General features: G+C 35.7%; 1 protein-coding gene across 1 annotated transcript in view; it reads right to left on the reverse strand.

Annotated features, from left to right (window-relative positions):
• The window catches only part of CNTLN (centlein), a 193754-nt gene that overhangs the window by 156179 nt on the left and 20159 nt on the right, over positions 1-17416 (reverse strand). The window contains 3 exon segments of the mRNA XM_058044544.1: positions 5327-5460; positions 11806-11985; positions 12568-12702. Of these exon segments, the coding sequence (XP_057900527.1) occupies positions 5327-5460; positions 11806-11985; positions 12568-12702 (449 nt within the window).

The following is a 17416-nucleotide window of genomic DNA, read 5'->3' on the forward strand; positions in this document are numbered from 1 at the left end:
CTGATGGACTCACTGGGATCACAGAGACAAGGTGGGACAACTCACATGACTGAAGCACTGCCATGCATGGATACAGGTTCTTTACGAAGGCCTATGTTAAAAAGAAGGTTCTGGTAAACTAGAGCAGTCAACTGCATCTTAGTCCCTGGGAAGGTGATGGACCATCTAGTGGAGAAGATGATCACTGGGAGTCTTAAGAGGAAATAATATTTACAGATTCATAGGATATTCTGAGTTGGAAAGGGATCACAATGACCATCAAGTATAACTCTTAAGTAAATGGCTTTTACAGGGACTGAACCCACAACCTTGATGTTATTAGCACCATGCTGTACCCAGCTGGCCTGGCAGCTTTCTTTGAGGCAATTCCCTTCTCTGAAGGAATTCTTATTGCATAAGGGGTGAGAACCGATGCTCTTCTTTTTGATTGCAGTAACACTATTGACATAGTATCCCATAAAATTTGATAGACAGACTGATGAGGTATAGACTAGATATGCAGACAGTAAAACTGTCTGCTTAAAAATGTCCATCATATGAACTGGTAGAACTACTGGGTTTGAAGAGCTGTAAGCAAAATTAAGCACAAGGCCATGCATTACAGGAACAGCCTAGGGGCTAACATTAGGGCCACCACTTTTCAACATCTTCATTAATGACAATGAGACGGAATGCACCACAGCAACTTTGCTGATGACACAGAAAAGGGGAACTGCACAAAAGATGCTTGGCTGCCATTGAGAGGAACCTTTACAGACCAGACAAAAGGCTGGATACAGGAACCTCATGCAGTTCAACAGAGACAAGTGCAAATTACTGCCCCTGGGGTTAAAAATCCTGTATAAAAGCACAATCTGGGAACAGACAAGCTTGAAAGCACCTTATCAGAAAATGCCCTGGAGATCCTAGTGGACACCTAAATGGCCATCAGATAGCAATGTGGCCTTGTGCCAAATGCCAATGACATCCTGAGCTTTGAAGAGGATATTGCTGCCAGCAGGACAAGGGAGGTGATACCTCCCCTCTAGTCAGAAGTTTTAAAGCCCATCTTGGTGCTGTGCCAGTTTCTGGGTTCCTCAGTACAAGAGAAACATGAACATGGCTGGAGAGAGCCAAAGAAGGGCCACAAAGATGATTTAAGTATTGCAGCATCTGCTTCATAGAGAGCAGCATAGAATACATAGAGAAGCTAGAAAGCTGGGTCTGCTCAGCCTGGAGAAAGGAAAGTTCAGATGGACTAGAAAGAAGATGCAGATGGACTCTTGTATGTGGTGCTCAGTGACAGGAAAAGAGGCAATAAGCACCAATAAAAAACAGATGAAATTCCAGCTAAACACAGTAAAAATATTTTTATCCATTGAAAGAGGCCAAACACTGGAAGAGCCTATGCAGAGAGGTTGCAGAGTCTCCATTCTGGACATACTCAGACTGGACATGGTACTGGGCTACAGAAGGAGTCCTAGTAAAATATATGTATTGTATAAGTGGCTTTGCCCCAGTCCTAGTTGTTCTAAATGGGCTGCAGCTGTGATGTCCTTAACTGGGTGGCAGCTGTGGCCAATGAAGATAACTGGGATAAAAGGGGGTGGCTTGGCTGGTCAGGGAGAGCCTTGGAGGAGCCCTGACAAAGAAGCAGGAGCAACACTGCTGTGAAGAGCTGCGTGTGAGAAAACCACCCAGAAGGTATGGGACTCTAGAAATATGATAGCAACAATATGATTACAATACTAGGCAACCTGCTGTAGCTGACACTGCTGCAGCACACAGCAAAGAATAACCTGAAAAATACAAGGGCAGCAAAACACAAGACCTGAGTAAAAATCTGACTGCCTCATAATTTACAGCACACAAATTAAGAGCAACTGTATTGGAAGGGGTGGTGGGCAGGGTGGGGGCACACACGGTGGAGGAGTAAAAATAGAAACATTATTGCAGGAAAAAATAGTTGTAAAATCATCAGGGATAGAGTTGGACTAGATAAGAATCAAAGGAATGAAGTCATGGCCCACATTTCTGCTAAAAACACTGGGGCAAGAAATTCAAATTCATTTTAGAATAGATTTTACTCTATTTGCAAACAGTTTAATATTTCCTGGATACTTATGACAGCAAGACTCAAGCCTCAGTGAATCAATCAAACTTCTCCAGTTTGATATTTAGAGTTCCACCAGAGCTGTGTCAGATCACAAAGTTCTAGGCCCTGATATTTAGCACAATTTTAAAGCAAAAATCACCAAGCTTGATAACATGAAAATGGAAAGGTTACCATGGACTCTAAAGAGATACAGAAAATCTGTACTAAATTAAAACATCAAAAATATAACAAGAAAACACATGTCACAGGTAATTCAGAAGTTTGAAATGAAACCCAGTGAGGTGAAGAGTGCTTGGCAAAAATTAGGCCAAAAAAGAAAGGTAATGGCTTCTTCAAGACAGTCACTACACAGGATGTATCCTGTAAATACTGTTTGGTCACTGGTTCTAGAAAATTTATCTCCCACACCTCAAAAGTATGCAGACTTTTACTGCCATATGGTAGTATTTTCAAAACCACCTTGTTATTCTGTAGAACCAGAGCTGCAATGGACCATTTCTTCAAAGTTTGATCTCCACTTATTTCCTGAAGAAAACAATTCTCTTGATGTCTACAGACACATCTACTGTTAAACTAAAAAAAAAACTCTTGCCAACAAGCTGACAGATATGTACAACACGGGAAGTGGTGAATGCACAAGAAACAGAGCACTAGCCCAGTATGTACACATTCCCCTGGAGACTTGCTTCTGCAATTGAACTTACCACATAATGTAAAAACTTTGGATAGTATTACCAAGGTGTCAGCAGGAGGTGTATTTTTCTGAATCTGCCTATGCTGTATCTGAAAGAACACACCAAATGAAGGAAGCCAGTTGACTTCATTTCTTTCTTTCTGCTTTTAGAGCTTGTTTCTAATAATTTCAATTGTGTTCCTGCTCTGTTTTCACAGAATGAGAGGGTGGGGAAGGTAGGAAGGCAGCAAACAGCAAGACAGAGCACTGGGAAGAGTAGATGCATTTGCAAGTCAAATTGCCTTTTTCAGCTCTAAGTTTGAAATTGATTATGGGAAACTGAAGATACTAAGGAGAATGGGCTATTTTCCACACTATTTGTCTGAGAATTTTCTGCCAGCATCAAATGACAACTAAGCATTCGATGTGATACTTTCATAAGAATAACTTTTAAATGGATTTTAAAAAACCCCAACAACATTACCATAAACAGGAAAAATTAAATGCTTTAATCATTAAGTCAACACAGTCACAAGACTTTGGCCTATGAAAATGAGAAGATGGAAAGATTTCATTTTCTCCTCAGATTTTTTCCTTTAACTGGGGAGTTGTTACTTTAACTTAAATAAGAGTTTGTCTTCTTTTTACAAAGACTTGCTTAATTTTGATGCCATTTTTAATTGAGAAATAACAGAAAAGCAATTTTCTCTACATACTGACATCTCAGAAGAAATAAGATAAGAAATTTCAGTATTCTATACTATAAAAATACAAAATATTTGCAATTCTTGGTATGTATTGCTAACTACTGAAACTGTGAATTTTACATAATATAAGCTTAAGCCTTCTTTCTTCATAACAGAAATGTCAACAAGAAATTTGTAGCTGAAGTTCATTGAGAAAGATTAGCAGAAAACAAATTATAATGATATTGATCAAACATATACATACAGACATGTGAAGCGTAACTCACATACTAGTGATACCCAAAAATACTATTACTTATTGCAATACCATTAACTATCTAGTAAGGAAAACGTTAGAGCACACAAAATCCCCCCCATATGACTGATTTATCAAATAGTTTCCCATAAGTCTAGAGGATTTGTTATATGGAAAACATAGAAGAAGACTTCACTTTAAAATAAGTGTAGTCTTCATCTCTTTATTACCTCATATTCAGCTCTTATGTTCAAAAATGTCTTTATTTTACTTCCACATTTTAATGAGGTGCTTGCGCCAAATTCTAAGGGGCTGTTTTCCAAAGAATATCAAAGAATTCATTTTGAGAAATTTGAAGTTAAAAGATTAGGCCAACTCAGACTGCAACATCTGAAGCTGAAACCAGCAAGCAGTAACTTTGCAAAGTTGACTACCAGACTCTAAAATGCCTTCTTTGCTGTCCCCAGTCCTCACACATATGTATTTTTCTGAGAATAATTTCAGGAAATAAATTCTACTAGCCCATTGCTGAATTTCACAAATTATATTGACTGCCTCTTTCAATATAATCTCCCAATAAGCTTATGCATGTTTATTGACTTTTTAAAACCCAAGTGGTATAATTTCTTCTAAACATGAAAATAATTTTTCTTGTATAGACATCATCTTTCTTGCAGAGATTTCAACATGAAAAGATTTCAAGATGACAATTTAGTTCAGATGCATCAAAAATAATATTTCTTGGTTTTTGGTTAAAAAAAAAAGACTTAGATATTGACTCCCTACAGAAAGATTTTTTTGTGCTTGGAAAGTAAAGAGGACTATCCACACCAATGATTTCTACTTCCCAACTGCAGCTCTTCAGGCAAAACCACCATTTAAAGGAATATTGAAGGGACTATTATTAATCTAACATAGGAATGAAACAACACGTATGCCTCTGAAGTTAAGAAGTAAAACATGGACAATTTTCTGACAATTGACTTAGAATTAACAATCATCTTCTAACATTACTATATCTATATCTGTATTCCCCAGAATTAAGGTAATCTTTACAATTCATATAATTCATTCTGTCCTTTAGTTCTTTTCCAAAACACAAATAATGCAGCACTAATCTTACAGATTCAGTGTAAAGAAACAGTGTGTGAGACCTAAGATAAAGCTTAAATCACTGCACTTTAAACCTTTAGAACAGGCCCACACAGAATTTTGCTGACTTGTCAGATTTTAATCTAATTAAGAAGTTACACTTAGGCTTAAAGCTTTTTCAAGTTTAGGGTGCTTAGCCTCTCTAATTAATATTCATGTCCCTAATCATATTGTTATTTTATTACTTTCAGTCAAGATTGGTAGTTCTCTGACACAATGCAAATTACAGAAGTATAATTTCTCAAGTCTATCACTACTCAAAACCAGCTATGATATACAAGAGTCAAAATGTATCAGGAAGAGTCTACATAAACTGGCAGACTTCCAGAAGCCTTACACCTTGTGAACAGAATGGTAAAACACACTGTTGCACAAAAGTATCTTCAATGCATGATACCACTTTTTAACTGGAATAATAGCCTTTTTGAGAGGATTCAGACTTAAAGTTATTATGAAATACTTACTTAGCTCCAACCACATCACAATGGTTTTGGAAAAGTTCTTCCTGTTTCACATCTACCTGAGATGACAAGTTACTGCATATACTGCGCAAACTTTTTATTTGATCTCTTGTCTCTGCCAAATTGATTTCCAAATTCTGCAAAGAAAGCAAATGAAATGCATTAAGAAGAAATAATTAAAATCTGCTATGCAAGTTATCTATGTATATAGATATATGGATGTGCCCATACATAAATGCATATATTTATTGCAATCTAGGCAAATACATACAGGTAGGCATATATGCATGTATGAAAAATGTGAAATACCAGGAAAAAAGATGTATTTCAAATTTTAGGTGGCCACCTTTTCTTTACTCTAAGAAGTTTTCCTTAACTCAGTTGCTGGATATGGAAGGAGGAACCCGAATCAACTCTTTGCAACCTTCCCAATTTAACTTCTAAACTGATTAAGCCTTGTTTTCTACATAGAAGTTCCTAAGAAAAGCAGCTATGCATTCATTGTTTTAACCTCTCACAAGAATTCACAATATCATGTATATGAACTAAGAATCATAGATACAGATTAATTTTTGAGACTGCTTGTTAAATCTGCTCTTATTTTGTACTGCTAATTCAGTGCAAGGAATGGCTTCTTCATGAGAAGAAACAGCATACCAGAAAATTTCTGAAAGTGCTCACTGAAAACAATGCAAATGAGCAAGGGTCTGCCTTTTACCATGAGCCCTACTGTAAAAATTAGTCAGCAAACTGCAAAGGTGTATCTAGGAAACACAATAGCAAGGCAGCTTACTCAAACAAGACTTCAAGGTCTACATAAACCTTGCTGGAGTTCCCTAAGAAAAGCACATCAGTCCTTACCAAGCTTTGTATGACTACTGTCCCCAGAGTGTTTTGAGGCAAGAATGGAAATATAAATATTACAGCAATATCAAGAACAGAATTTCAGATGGTGGCAACAGCCTTAGACCTTCTTTGGTATTATGCTACTCACAGATGCAATCACTATGCTCAGTAAGGCAAATATTCCATGATACATTAATAATTTAAAATAAAAGCCTCCTCTTAGAATATCATCCCTAATCTACTGCCAAGAGTATATTAGTTTTCCATTTACATACAGACTTAAAGAAATAAGAAAATGCATATATTTCCCTTTCAGCAATGACACCTCAAATATTGAGGTCATCAAAATATTTCTATAACTAAAAAGTGAATAATTAAATTTTAAATAAATTAAATTCCTTAAAATTGCATAAAAATGTCCTATAGGTATTTAGATGTATCAGAAGTTTACTACCAACAAATTCATTGAAATCCTTGAAATTGTATTAAAACTATAATGTCCTGTTAATAACATTAACATTGATGTGAGGAAATAGCAAAATTCACACGTGAATGAAGTAGGAAATTAATTTGTTTCTCGACAAATATCAGGCTACACACCTGGTGTACCCAAAAAACGAGTCACCCTTCAGTGCCAAAGGCTAGGTAGAGAAACTTAATTTTTCCTTGAATAATGAAAAAATTCAAAATTATAGGAGACAGTTCACTATCAACACATAAAATTTTTTAAGTGTAATAAGGTATTTATAACTTGCAGACAAGTAACTGTAGGGCTTCTCCTCAGTATTTTTTCCTCTGTAGGTAAAGGTATTTAATATGTGAACAAAAATTTTAATAGTTCATATATTCTCTGATAAATTGTATTTGCCTATTTCTAATACCACACTACAAAGTTGCAGGTTTTCCATGGAAGAGATGAAAAAAATCTAACATTACCAATGCTTTAAGTTCCCATCATCCATTGCAGAATACAATACAAAGAATATGTAATACATTATTTTGTCATAAATAAAACTTCAGAAGTTATCTAATGGCGAATTTCAAAATCAGGTAAAAAGTATCATTCAGTACTTCATTATATTTAACTTCAGCTTCTGGTTTCAAGTAAGAAATTAATCAGCTCAATCTTTTTGAACATATTTTGAAAGCTTGAGTTTTTTGGAAGCATTACTGAAAGAGTAAAACACAAAAAAAGGGAAAGAAAAAAACTTGTTACACAAATACCTTAGCTACTGAAATATATATATTGATGTCCAAAAGTTCAGCTGAATACTGAAATCTAAAATAGAATCATCAAATGGTTTGGGTTAGGAAGGATCTGAAAGGTCATCTACTTCCAACTTGCCTGCCATGGGCAAGGAGTTCTCCCTTCTAGATCAGGTTGCTCAAGGCCTTATCCAAACTGCACTTGAACACTGCCAGGATCTGCCCACTTCCTGGGCAACCAGTTCCAATGTGTCCTCATCCCCATAGTAAAGAACTTCTTCCTAATCTCTAACCTAAATTCCCCCTCTTTCAATGTGTAACCACTCCTCCTTGTCCTATCACCAGAGTTCCTGACAAAGAGTCCCACTCTGGCTCCCCTGTAGGCCCTGGTCAGATCCTGGAAGGTTGCTATGAGGTCTCCGCACAACTTTCTCTTCCTCAGGCTGGACAGCCACAACTTGCTCAATCTGTCTTTGTAGAGAAGGTGGTCCTGAGTCCCCTCAGGGCCCTCCTCCAGACTTGGTCCAGGAATACCATTTCCTTCTCATGCTGGGAACACCAGAAATATACAGGGCACTCCTGGTGGGGTGTCACAAGGGCACAGTGGAGGGGGAAAATCACCTCCTTTAACCTGCTGACACATCTCTTTCAATGCAGCCCATTAAGCGATTTCTGGGCTGCAAGTGCACATTGCAGGCTCACGATTAGTTTTTCATCAACATCGTGTTTTTGACCATGAAAAAACTTATAATATTTTACACTCAATTTTTGAGTATCTGCATTTTTAAGATCATATGGAATTTATCACATTCCCTTCTTGCTGATACAGTAGCCAAAAATATTCATTGCGTAAACATGCTATGTAAATTTGTGAAAATTTACCTAACACAAATACTCCAATCTGGGTTTTTAAATTATAGTTTATTTCAAAGAAGCATTTAAGATTCAAGCTTTTAAAGCCTATTTAAAAAAAGCTACTTGAAACAGTCAAAACATCGAATAATTCAGTTATACAAGAGAGAAAATGCATATTTATAAAAGATGTAGTGCAAGACAGCAAGAAAAGGTGAATTTAAAATAACTTTAAACATAAAAAGTGTAAGAAAACCAAGGCATGAGGAAGTACAGTTATGCCCGTTATGGAGTCACTAAGAATTAACAGCACAGTTTTGTTATTTGTAGCTTCAAACCCTTTGAAAGTCACTTTCAAAGACAGTAGCTTTGTTTTCATGTTTTTTCCTGTTATATATTATGACAGAAGTGAGAGTAATTTTTCAAGGTCCCATCTCAATAAAACTCTCATTTTTCATTGGAACTAAAATCCCAGGCTCCTCTCGAGAGAGATGGCCGCTTCTTTGAAAATTTCAACCTTCAGACTTCAGAAACTTCAAAAGTACTATGCTAACTAGGAATTAAAAAAAAAACAACCAACCAACCCACCAGTAAGCAATCCCATTATCTTTTACTTCACCTCCACTTAAAATCTGCCAGTCTGACATTTTTTCATCTACATACAAATTCTTTTGTGACTTGAGTTTGGAGGAAAATATATTTATCTTGATACTAAACAATAGTTTAGTATCAAGAACAATCAAATAACTCAAATAACTAACTGATTCTTAGATAGGGAGACACCTAGCTAGTTGATGACTTTTTCATTTGTTCCCTTTCAGGACATATAGAAAGTTGATATATATACTCTGGGAATCACAAAAGAAGCACAAAAAGTTCTCAAGAACTACTTTAGGCAGATGTACAGTTAACCTTCTGTACACTGTATATTATTTATATGAAGGTACATACAGAAAAGAAAACCAATAAAACGCTATTGTCAGCCTTTTAGCCACCTTATCAGGTATCCTCCTGTTAACCTGTCTCATACTGATTTCAGCTAGTATGACAAAACTTCACAGAAACGTTCTTTAAAAGGACAAACTATTCACAGAAGCTGTTCCTTTCTCTCAGTTTCAAGAAGTTGAATTTTATACCTGGTTATTGTAGGTTACAGTAACAACCACTCTTCAAAAGTGAGAAGTGGCACTTTTCTTCAATGGAAATGGTTTAAAGACAGAAGGATGGAAAAAAAAAAAAAAGCTAACACTTCAGCCTTTTCATAGGTAACTACTTTTCCTAAGAAGCAATCTGTGATTTAGATCTTGCATTTCTACCATCTAATGCACATTTTAAAGGTAATGTTGGGCTAGCTTATTTTGAGAAGGACTCCTTTTATTCTCTCAGACAGAGGAGACTAACATGGTAACATCTGTATACAACACATCTTTAAGATTGTTAATGCCATGTCTATTACTTAAAAACATGTACAAAAACATGTTGACTCAACTCCCAAATTAAAGGGTGAGAGGCAGCCAATGCTTTCAGCACCTGTGAGTGCAGTTAATTTCAGGTAGTCCCAATGGACACGCACCAGTCAAGTTCTTTCAGGTATCTTCCAACACATCCACTCTCAGTACTTCCCACTGAAGTCTGTCTCTAGGCACAAACTTTTGGGGACACCTTGGAGAAGACTGAGGCAAAGACAATATTAAGTAACTCTGCTGAATCTATTACCTTTTGTAATTAATTCATCATTCCATTTCAGCAGCAGGTCCCCATTTTCCTTGTTCAGTTTTTCACCGATAAAGCAGTTCCAAGAAATTCTGATTGTATCAGTCATAACTTGCAACTTTCAACTGCACGTAGGTTACCACTACCCTTCAGTGTCCAGACAATGTTTCTGAACTCCCTCTACAGCTTTCAGTTTCCACATCTCGAATACCGTTTTCCATCTGCAGCCTACACCAGAATCTAGTGGTGATATCTGTTTAGCCAAGTTGATCTCCTGAGATATTTTTCCAAAGTGGACCATACATGGGTTTGTAGAAAGCTGTCTTTAAAGACATCATAGCTTTTCCTGAGCTCTTTACCCTTCGAAACTGCTTCTGACAGGATTCCACCTACAAGTTCCCTCAACATCTGAAGACTCTACTTCTTAACTCCAGGGCTGTACTGCGCTATTTTCCTTCCATCACTGTCTCAAGGTCTTGGCCTTGGCAACTTCATGGTCATTACAGCCAGGACTGCAAATTATTATCTTCACAAGTTCTTCCTAGTCTGCAAACAGCAAATCCAACTCTGTGACATCCCTGGCTGTCTCAGGCAACACCTATCCCCAGAAGTACTCTCTTTCACACTCTAGACACCAACTTAACTGGCTTATAACACCCCTTTGAACTACCAACACTACTAATTCCCATCCCTACAATCGCCCAGCTCTTTCATTCACCAGCATGCCTCATCAGCCAGGAAGACAGAGACAGAGGAGATATTCTGACTCTGTTCATTGAAGGGACAAGTAACAGATTTTCAACAATTTGTCCAATATTACAAGCACTACATTTGGCAACTTAAAAATTATTTTATCAGCTTGGCACTCACAAGATTTTTCCCTCCCAAGAATCAACAAATCATTTCTTGTCCTAGGTACTCTATAATCCTTTCATCATAACCAGTCTGAAGAAGTCAATTTGCAAGAACTTTACTTCCCATGTTAAGAGATCTGAATTAAGCTCTTTCAAAAGACTTTCCATCATCATAACAATCCAAAAATTGCTAGTGTGGGAAAAAAAAAGGGCATTTCTGGGTGAGGTGCTAATTAAATAGTTATTGCAATGAATGTACTTCAATAATGTAAAAGAACACATCATTCTAAGTGTACATTCGTCATGCAAACAAAAAGAATCCACTACCTAGATGTGTATACTAGCAGTTGTTGAATTAAGATTTGCCATGTTTATGGCTCATTTCTTGGAGGAATTTAAAAAACATGAGCCAATTTTGTTGGCTTGTTTTCTTGAAAGAAAAAAAAGTATAGTTCAAATAAAAAAGAAAAGATCTGCACTATGTATTCAGTTATTTTCTTTTCTGCTTTATCTTAAACTATGAAAATAACTTTTTAATATAGTGTAAGCAATAATAATACCCCTCATAGAATAGAGACCTTTGGAGGCTAGGGCACAATTTATTTGGAACTACATGTTCTTTCATACCAACAAAGATTAAGTCTACTGCAACAAGATTATATGTAAGTAAATTACAAATCAAGAAAAAAATTGTGGTAATATTTTTAAGCTTTTATTTTCTCTCACACACACACATATATATATACACATATATATATAAATAATCTCAAAGTACACCATCTTTTATTTTTTAATGATTACATTTTAAGATGACTATTTGAAGTCAGATTCCTGCTTTGCAGCATCAATTTTTAAAAAGCTGTGGGTCTTAAGTGATAGAATGTAAATTAATGTAAGTCCCCACTGGTAGATTTGAATATATAACTTGCTATTTAAAGGAAATAACTTGTAGTAAAATGTCTGGAGAAGTTAATTCTCAAATAACATCCTGGAGTCCGTTCCACTTTGTACCTTTATTCTGGTATCATTGCCAGATTTTTCTTTTTTCCATTGTGCCTCCTGCTTCCTCAGTTTCTCCAGGTCACTTAGCAGGTCGGCACAGCATATATTTAATCCCTTATTTTCCTGCTCCAGGTTTTTTATAACCAGTCTGTTTTGCTCTTCCTTCTTCTGTGCAGGCTCCTCAGTGTCCTGTAGAACAGTACCACAAGGGCCGATAAACAAAAAAGTGAGAACTAATCAGCAAATATAAACTGTGCAGTTTTACCCTCACAGCAGCTTCTATATTTGATGGCCAAGGTCACCTGTGCACTTTTATTGGCCTCTTTCATGCAGGTGGAAGGGTCATATTTTTTAGCTGGATGACAGCTTTGATGAGTACACATTTGCAAAGAGCCCATTAATTGATCAAGCTGCCTTTGATGCTGTCCCCAGCTATTTTTGAGACCCACACAGACATATCCTCCCAGACCTCAGCTTTATCAATTAATAATGCCAGTCCCATCAGAATCTAATTACAAGAAGCCACATCTTCACACTTCTACTTTCTTTGCTCCATTTCCATCATTAACTATTTATCTGAAAGTTATAAAGCTTGGATTCTTGGCTTTAAAGCATCTTTCTCAGTTAGTATGTGAGAAAACAGTAAGGTATAGCAAAGCCTAAGGCAATTTTTTCTCCAAGCTTGTCACTTTCTGTGCCACAAAGGCTGACACTGCTTAAAGAACTACTTCAAAGCTACAGTCTTATAAAACTATGTACAAGTCAATATACCTTAAGTTCTTGGCTTTTATCTTTAAATTTCCAGTTCAAGTTACCGAATTCATTCTTCAAACGGGCATTTTCCTCATCCACAGCACTTTTTCTCTGCATTAAGCTGTTTATCTCCTGCTGCTGTCCTGTGAGCCTCTATTAAAAAAAACAAAAACCAAAACCTGTTCATAGACAAAAAGCAAGTGCAAAAGAGCATGCATGTTCTGTGTTTTAGGCCTACGAAATGTAACTATCTGACATATGCAGTTTCTACAGCATTATTTTAATTCCACTAGCACTTTAATCAAAGTCAAAACTGAATGACTGTAAGATACAGTAATGCAAATGAGGAACCAAACACCCTGCTGCTACTGAAGAAGCCTGAACAGAAATTACTCAGAGAAGCTTATTCAAAAATAGTCATTTACAGAAGGTGTACCTGTGTTAATGGATTAAGAATGCATTAGAATACTGTTTAACTTGCACTTATAGCACACCAAAAAACAAGCCAGAGCTGAATTCAAAATTCTGCAGAATTTCCAGAATTTGTCATAGCAAACAGAAATTACTATTGAGTGAGGCTATCAAAATGATTATGCTACAAAATACTTTTAAAGAGAATTACGTCTGGCTGAATTTGCAGCTCAAGAAAAAAAAATACAACATTGCTCACCACATACATTCATTCGCATACAGAAAAATCTCACTGCCATAAAACAATAACTTCAAGTTTCTGCAATAATTTCATTTGATTCTCATGACACTTGCATTAAACACTCTCACTCTTCAATGCCTATTAGAACTCTGTGTTTTTCTCCAGGAGTCTGCTTTAATTCCTCATTCTGTTTTGTCCCATCTCTTTCTAAATCAAAAGGGCTTTAATCTATAATATTTTCCTAGCAGTGACACCATAACTGTGGTAAGAAACTGATAAAACTTTCATGTCGAAACTGAAGTGCAAGTGCTTTGCTTTTAATTCACTAGCTAAAATGAAGTGTGTACAGAAACATAAAAAATCATCAACAAGACAATAATCCTCTAGATTATTCTACAATACATCTGATGATATATGTGAGAGTTTTCGATGTCTAAAGCTTACATCTGGTTCATAAGGACATCATAAAAAAGAATGAAAATATGCTGAGCAAAAACATGCTAAACAGTGCATTTGAAGTTGCATTTTACTATTCAAAAGACAAAACATTTGCTCTTTGGATATATTATTACACTTGCAGTAATAAACTGGTGCTGGCAGAAATGATTTAGCTGAATCTTTAAAAAGGTATGTACCCACATTACTAAGGAAAGCATCAGTAATTTTGTTTGTTACTCTCCCACTCCCCAGGTCCTCATGGAATTGGAGGAAGCAGCTCCTTCGAGTCTTCCTTCTAGCTCATTACTACTTACTTAACATTTATCAAAACAAAAGTCTGTACTTGGAGACACCCTTAAAACATCATTAAAAATCTCACCTATCTGAAAGAGACTCTTGGCTCTGAGCTAAAAATTCACACACACACACATTTTTTATAAAAGCTCCAGCTCTTTAATGCATCTAATTTCTGAGTACACAGGTACATCATATTAATACTTAGTTTCATTATGCACTGAGCAGAAACTGGGAAGCACATATGTATTTGTGAAGTGAAACCAGAGATATTTGGGTTCTGTCTTAAATGGGATGTTTTCCAGCAATTTGGAGAATGAATAGAGACAGGATGGTACAAAAGTGCAACTAGCTATTTCAAATGTTTGTTCTGTACTGCTCAAAATAAGTTTCCAACTGAAATAAAGTACTTACTGTGAATATTCAGAATAGTCAGACAGATTATCCTGAATCAGACTTGCACACTAATTACTTATCTCCACAACTGAACAGTAATTTAACACTTGAAATGAAACCAATCAGAAAGCAAATATACCACGTGAATCATTAAGCAAACTCACCTGAGTAGTCTACAAAGTCATCTACTGCAGCACTAGTGAAACATTATCTAGATGAGTTACACTTGCATGGAAAAAAAATCCTGTTATGTGTCAAAGTATTTTTCTGGGTTACCACTTTGCATGCTCTTATCTTTTCCTCTAAATGAATTGAACTTTTACTCTCCTATCCTCTTATTTCACAGGCTTATAAAGAAGGAGGAAAAAAAGAAATATCACTCAGGAGCCATGACTGAGTAGAAATAAGGATCACATAAAGGAATTTCTGACATATAGACAATTAAGTTAATTATCATCTGCCCTTTCCTATGCAGCTCTTTTCGTACTTTGCTTCCTCAATCTATATATTACTTCATCTAACTGGAGTGTAAAGATTGATTTCTTATTGAACAGAACACAGTGTTCCTAAAAGATTACGCTATTCCAGTAGGCAAGTAAAACAGCAGAGGAAAAAAACACACCTGATCAACACACAGGACAACCTCCTACTTGAGGTTATTTTGACAGATTTCACTAGGTAAAAAACCCATCAGGAATTACTCTATTCCCATAGTTTCTACTGATTTTTGTCTAGATACTATAAAGACAGTCTGACACTAGACAAGAACAATCTCAACTTACACTTTGAGTTGACTCAGTCATACTTGTTTGAATACAACAGGGCAAAAGCAATGTTTGACAGCTTGGTGGGCAAGAACCATAAAAAACATAATGTAACTAAGGCATCTAAAGCAGACTCCAACAAACTTTCAAGAAAGAAAACTATTCTACAGTGAATTTGCTCGAATAAAAAACAAAAGAAACTGCTTTTACCCTTCTTTGATTCTGGGAAGAACCAAAGAGTATCCCCTGTATACTGCTGGATCCCACAGTGCTCCAGGCAACAGTACATAGAAAGAAATACTGTGACCTGGTGGAGCAGACCTTTTGATGTCTCAGAGGACTGTCATTCCCAAATTAATTTTCATCCTTTCCCATGGCATCTCTTTATTTACAGCACAATAAAAATTTTTTTGTTCCATAACACATTGTTTACTGTCAAATACTATTTCTTTTTTAAGTATCTTCATAGCAGTCCGAAGAGAAAGCAAAATCACATACCAAGTCAAACTGAAAAAATCTGCAATGAAAACAACAGATCAAAACCAAAAGGTGACAATAGCTCTTTCTTGTCTTAGCACTGAATACATCAATTTTTTCACGGCAGAAGGATGTTAAAATTATCTGTCCATACTTTGTGTGAATAGGCACAAATAAAAGATTTTAAATTAAAACCTTGTTTTTACCCATTGTGAGTTTACACAATACAGTACTGTATGGAGACAATGAAAGTGGTAACAAAAGCAACTCCTCAATGCCAGGAGTCTGATTCCCAAAAAAAAAAAGTGAGTTTGGATACAATTATGAGAACTTACATACTGTTTGATATTATAGGTATCATCACTGAAATTCCAGTCTTTAGTGAAATATTTTTTAGTCTGATAAATAAAAAGCAAGTAAAGAGAACTATGTAACAAAAGCTGTACATATGATTATTGCCTTAAGTGCTTTCCAAATTTTTGTATTTTGGGAGCTGAGATAAAAAAAAGTTGGAAAAACCAACCCCTAATTCTGCATTTTGAAATCAATCAGACTGCACTACTAAATCAGTATTGCACAGTAGCCTCTACACAGGCTTGTGAAATGTAAGTAAGAGTGGGTTTTATTTCACGTGAAGAAGTTAACTCATACTGGAGTAAAAACAAGCTAGGAAAAACATAAAAATGACATATCCTTCAATGTTGCTGCTAATACAGGAATGCAACAACACAGTGAGTGCTGAAGCACTTCATGGAAAAAGTCAAATCTATGCACCACAATATTAAAGGAGTCCATCTAGGAATGCAACAAAGGGGCATTTGATTTCTACTATCAAAAAGGATCATGGTAACAAATAAATACTAAATTCTGTGCTTTCTTCATTGCACTCTAACAGAAGCTTTCCCTGCAGAGTACTCCACTTCCAATACAACACAAGAAGAACAAAGTTAAAATTAATATAAATGGATGAAAAATTGAAGTACTGAAAGTACTGACATTATTTGAAGAAATCCTGATATTTTCTGCAGAAACTAAATTAATTTAGTAATTAAATTATTTTATTTAAAATTAAATGCGGAAATATAATTTCTTTAAAGTTGTTTTTCTCAGAATTGCTACTTCAACATTTTGTGACATATCTTCTCCCTTTCATAAATCCTTTTCCCTCACCAGGTAGTTGAGGTTGACTTACCACACTTTCAAGCCTCCTCTTTTTCCAACGCCTATTTTCATTTCTAGCAAGAATTTAACAATAAGTTTTCACCACTAAAAATGCTCCAGTAACATTTTATACCTTCCCTTAATTAAGCTTTCTTAAATTTTTCTCTGTATTTTTTCAACTTTATTAATCCTCATGGTTCTTGAACATCTATATGCATGTTTAACAAAAAGCATTGCTAGTCATATTCTCATACAGTCCTCCAAAATAAAGAAAAAAAAAAAAGGAAAAAAAATTAACAAAATAAATTCACTTTCTTTCATCTCATGACTTCTAGATTATACAGATCTAGATCTAACCTAGATTAGATTCTTAAATTATTTTCAGACAAACAGGACAAACAGAAGTTTAAGGCAAATAGTTCACAAAAAGGCAACCATATGCCATGAGAGTCACCAGCTGCATTCTGCAGTCTGTACAGTGTCCTTTTGGAGTCTGAATGACAACAGCTAGTTATGATATAAAATGAGTTATTTTTAAATCCATACCTCTCTGAACGTGAAACACCAACAGTGCTACCTGATTCTACTGTAGATAGATTCTAGAGCATACCCATATTCACAGTTAAATATTCAACTTAGAACTTGACGCTTAACAAGGATGAAAAAAACCAATGAAAAATAGCAA

The sequence above is a fragment of the Melospiza georgiana genome, chromosome Z (genome assembly GCF_028018845.1).
Source record: "Melospiza georgiana isolate bMelGeo1 chromosome Z, bMelGeo1.pri, whole genome shotgun sequence".
Classification (NCBI taxonomy): Eukaryota; Metazoa; Chordata; class Aves; order Passeriformes; family Passerellidae; genus Melospiza; species Melospiza georgiana.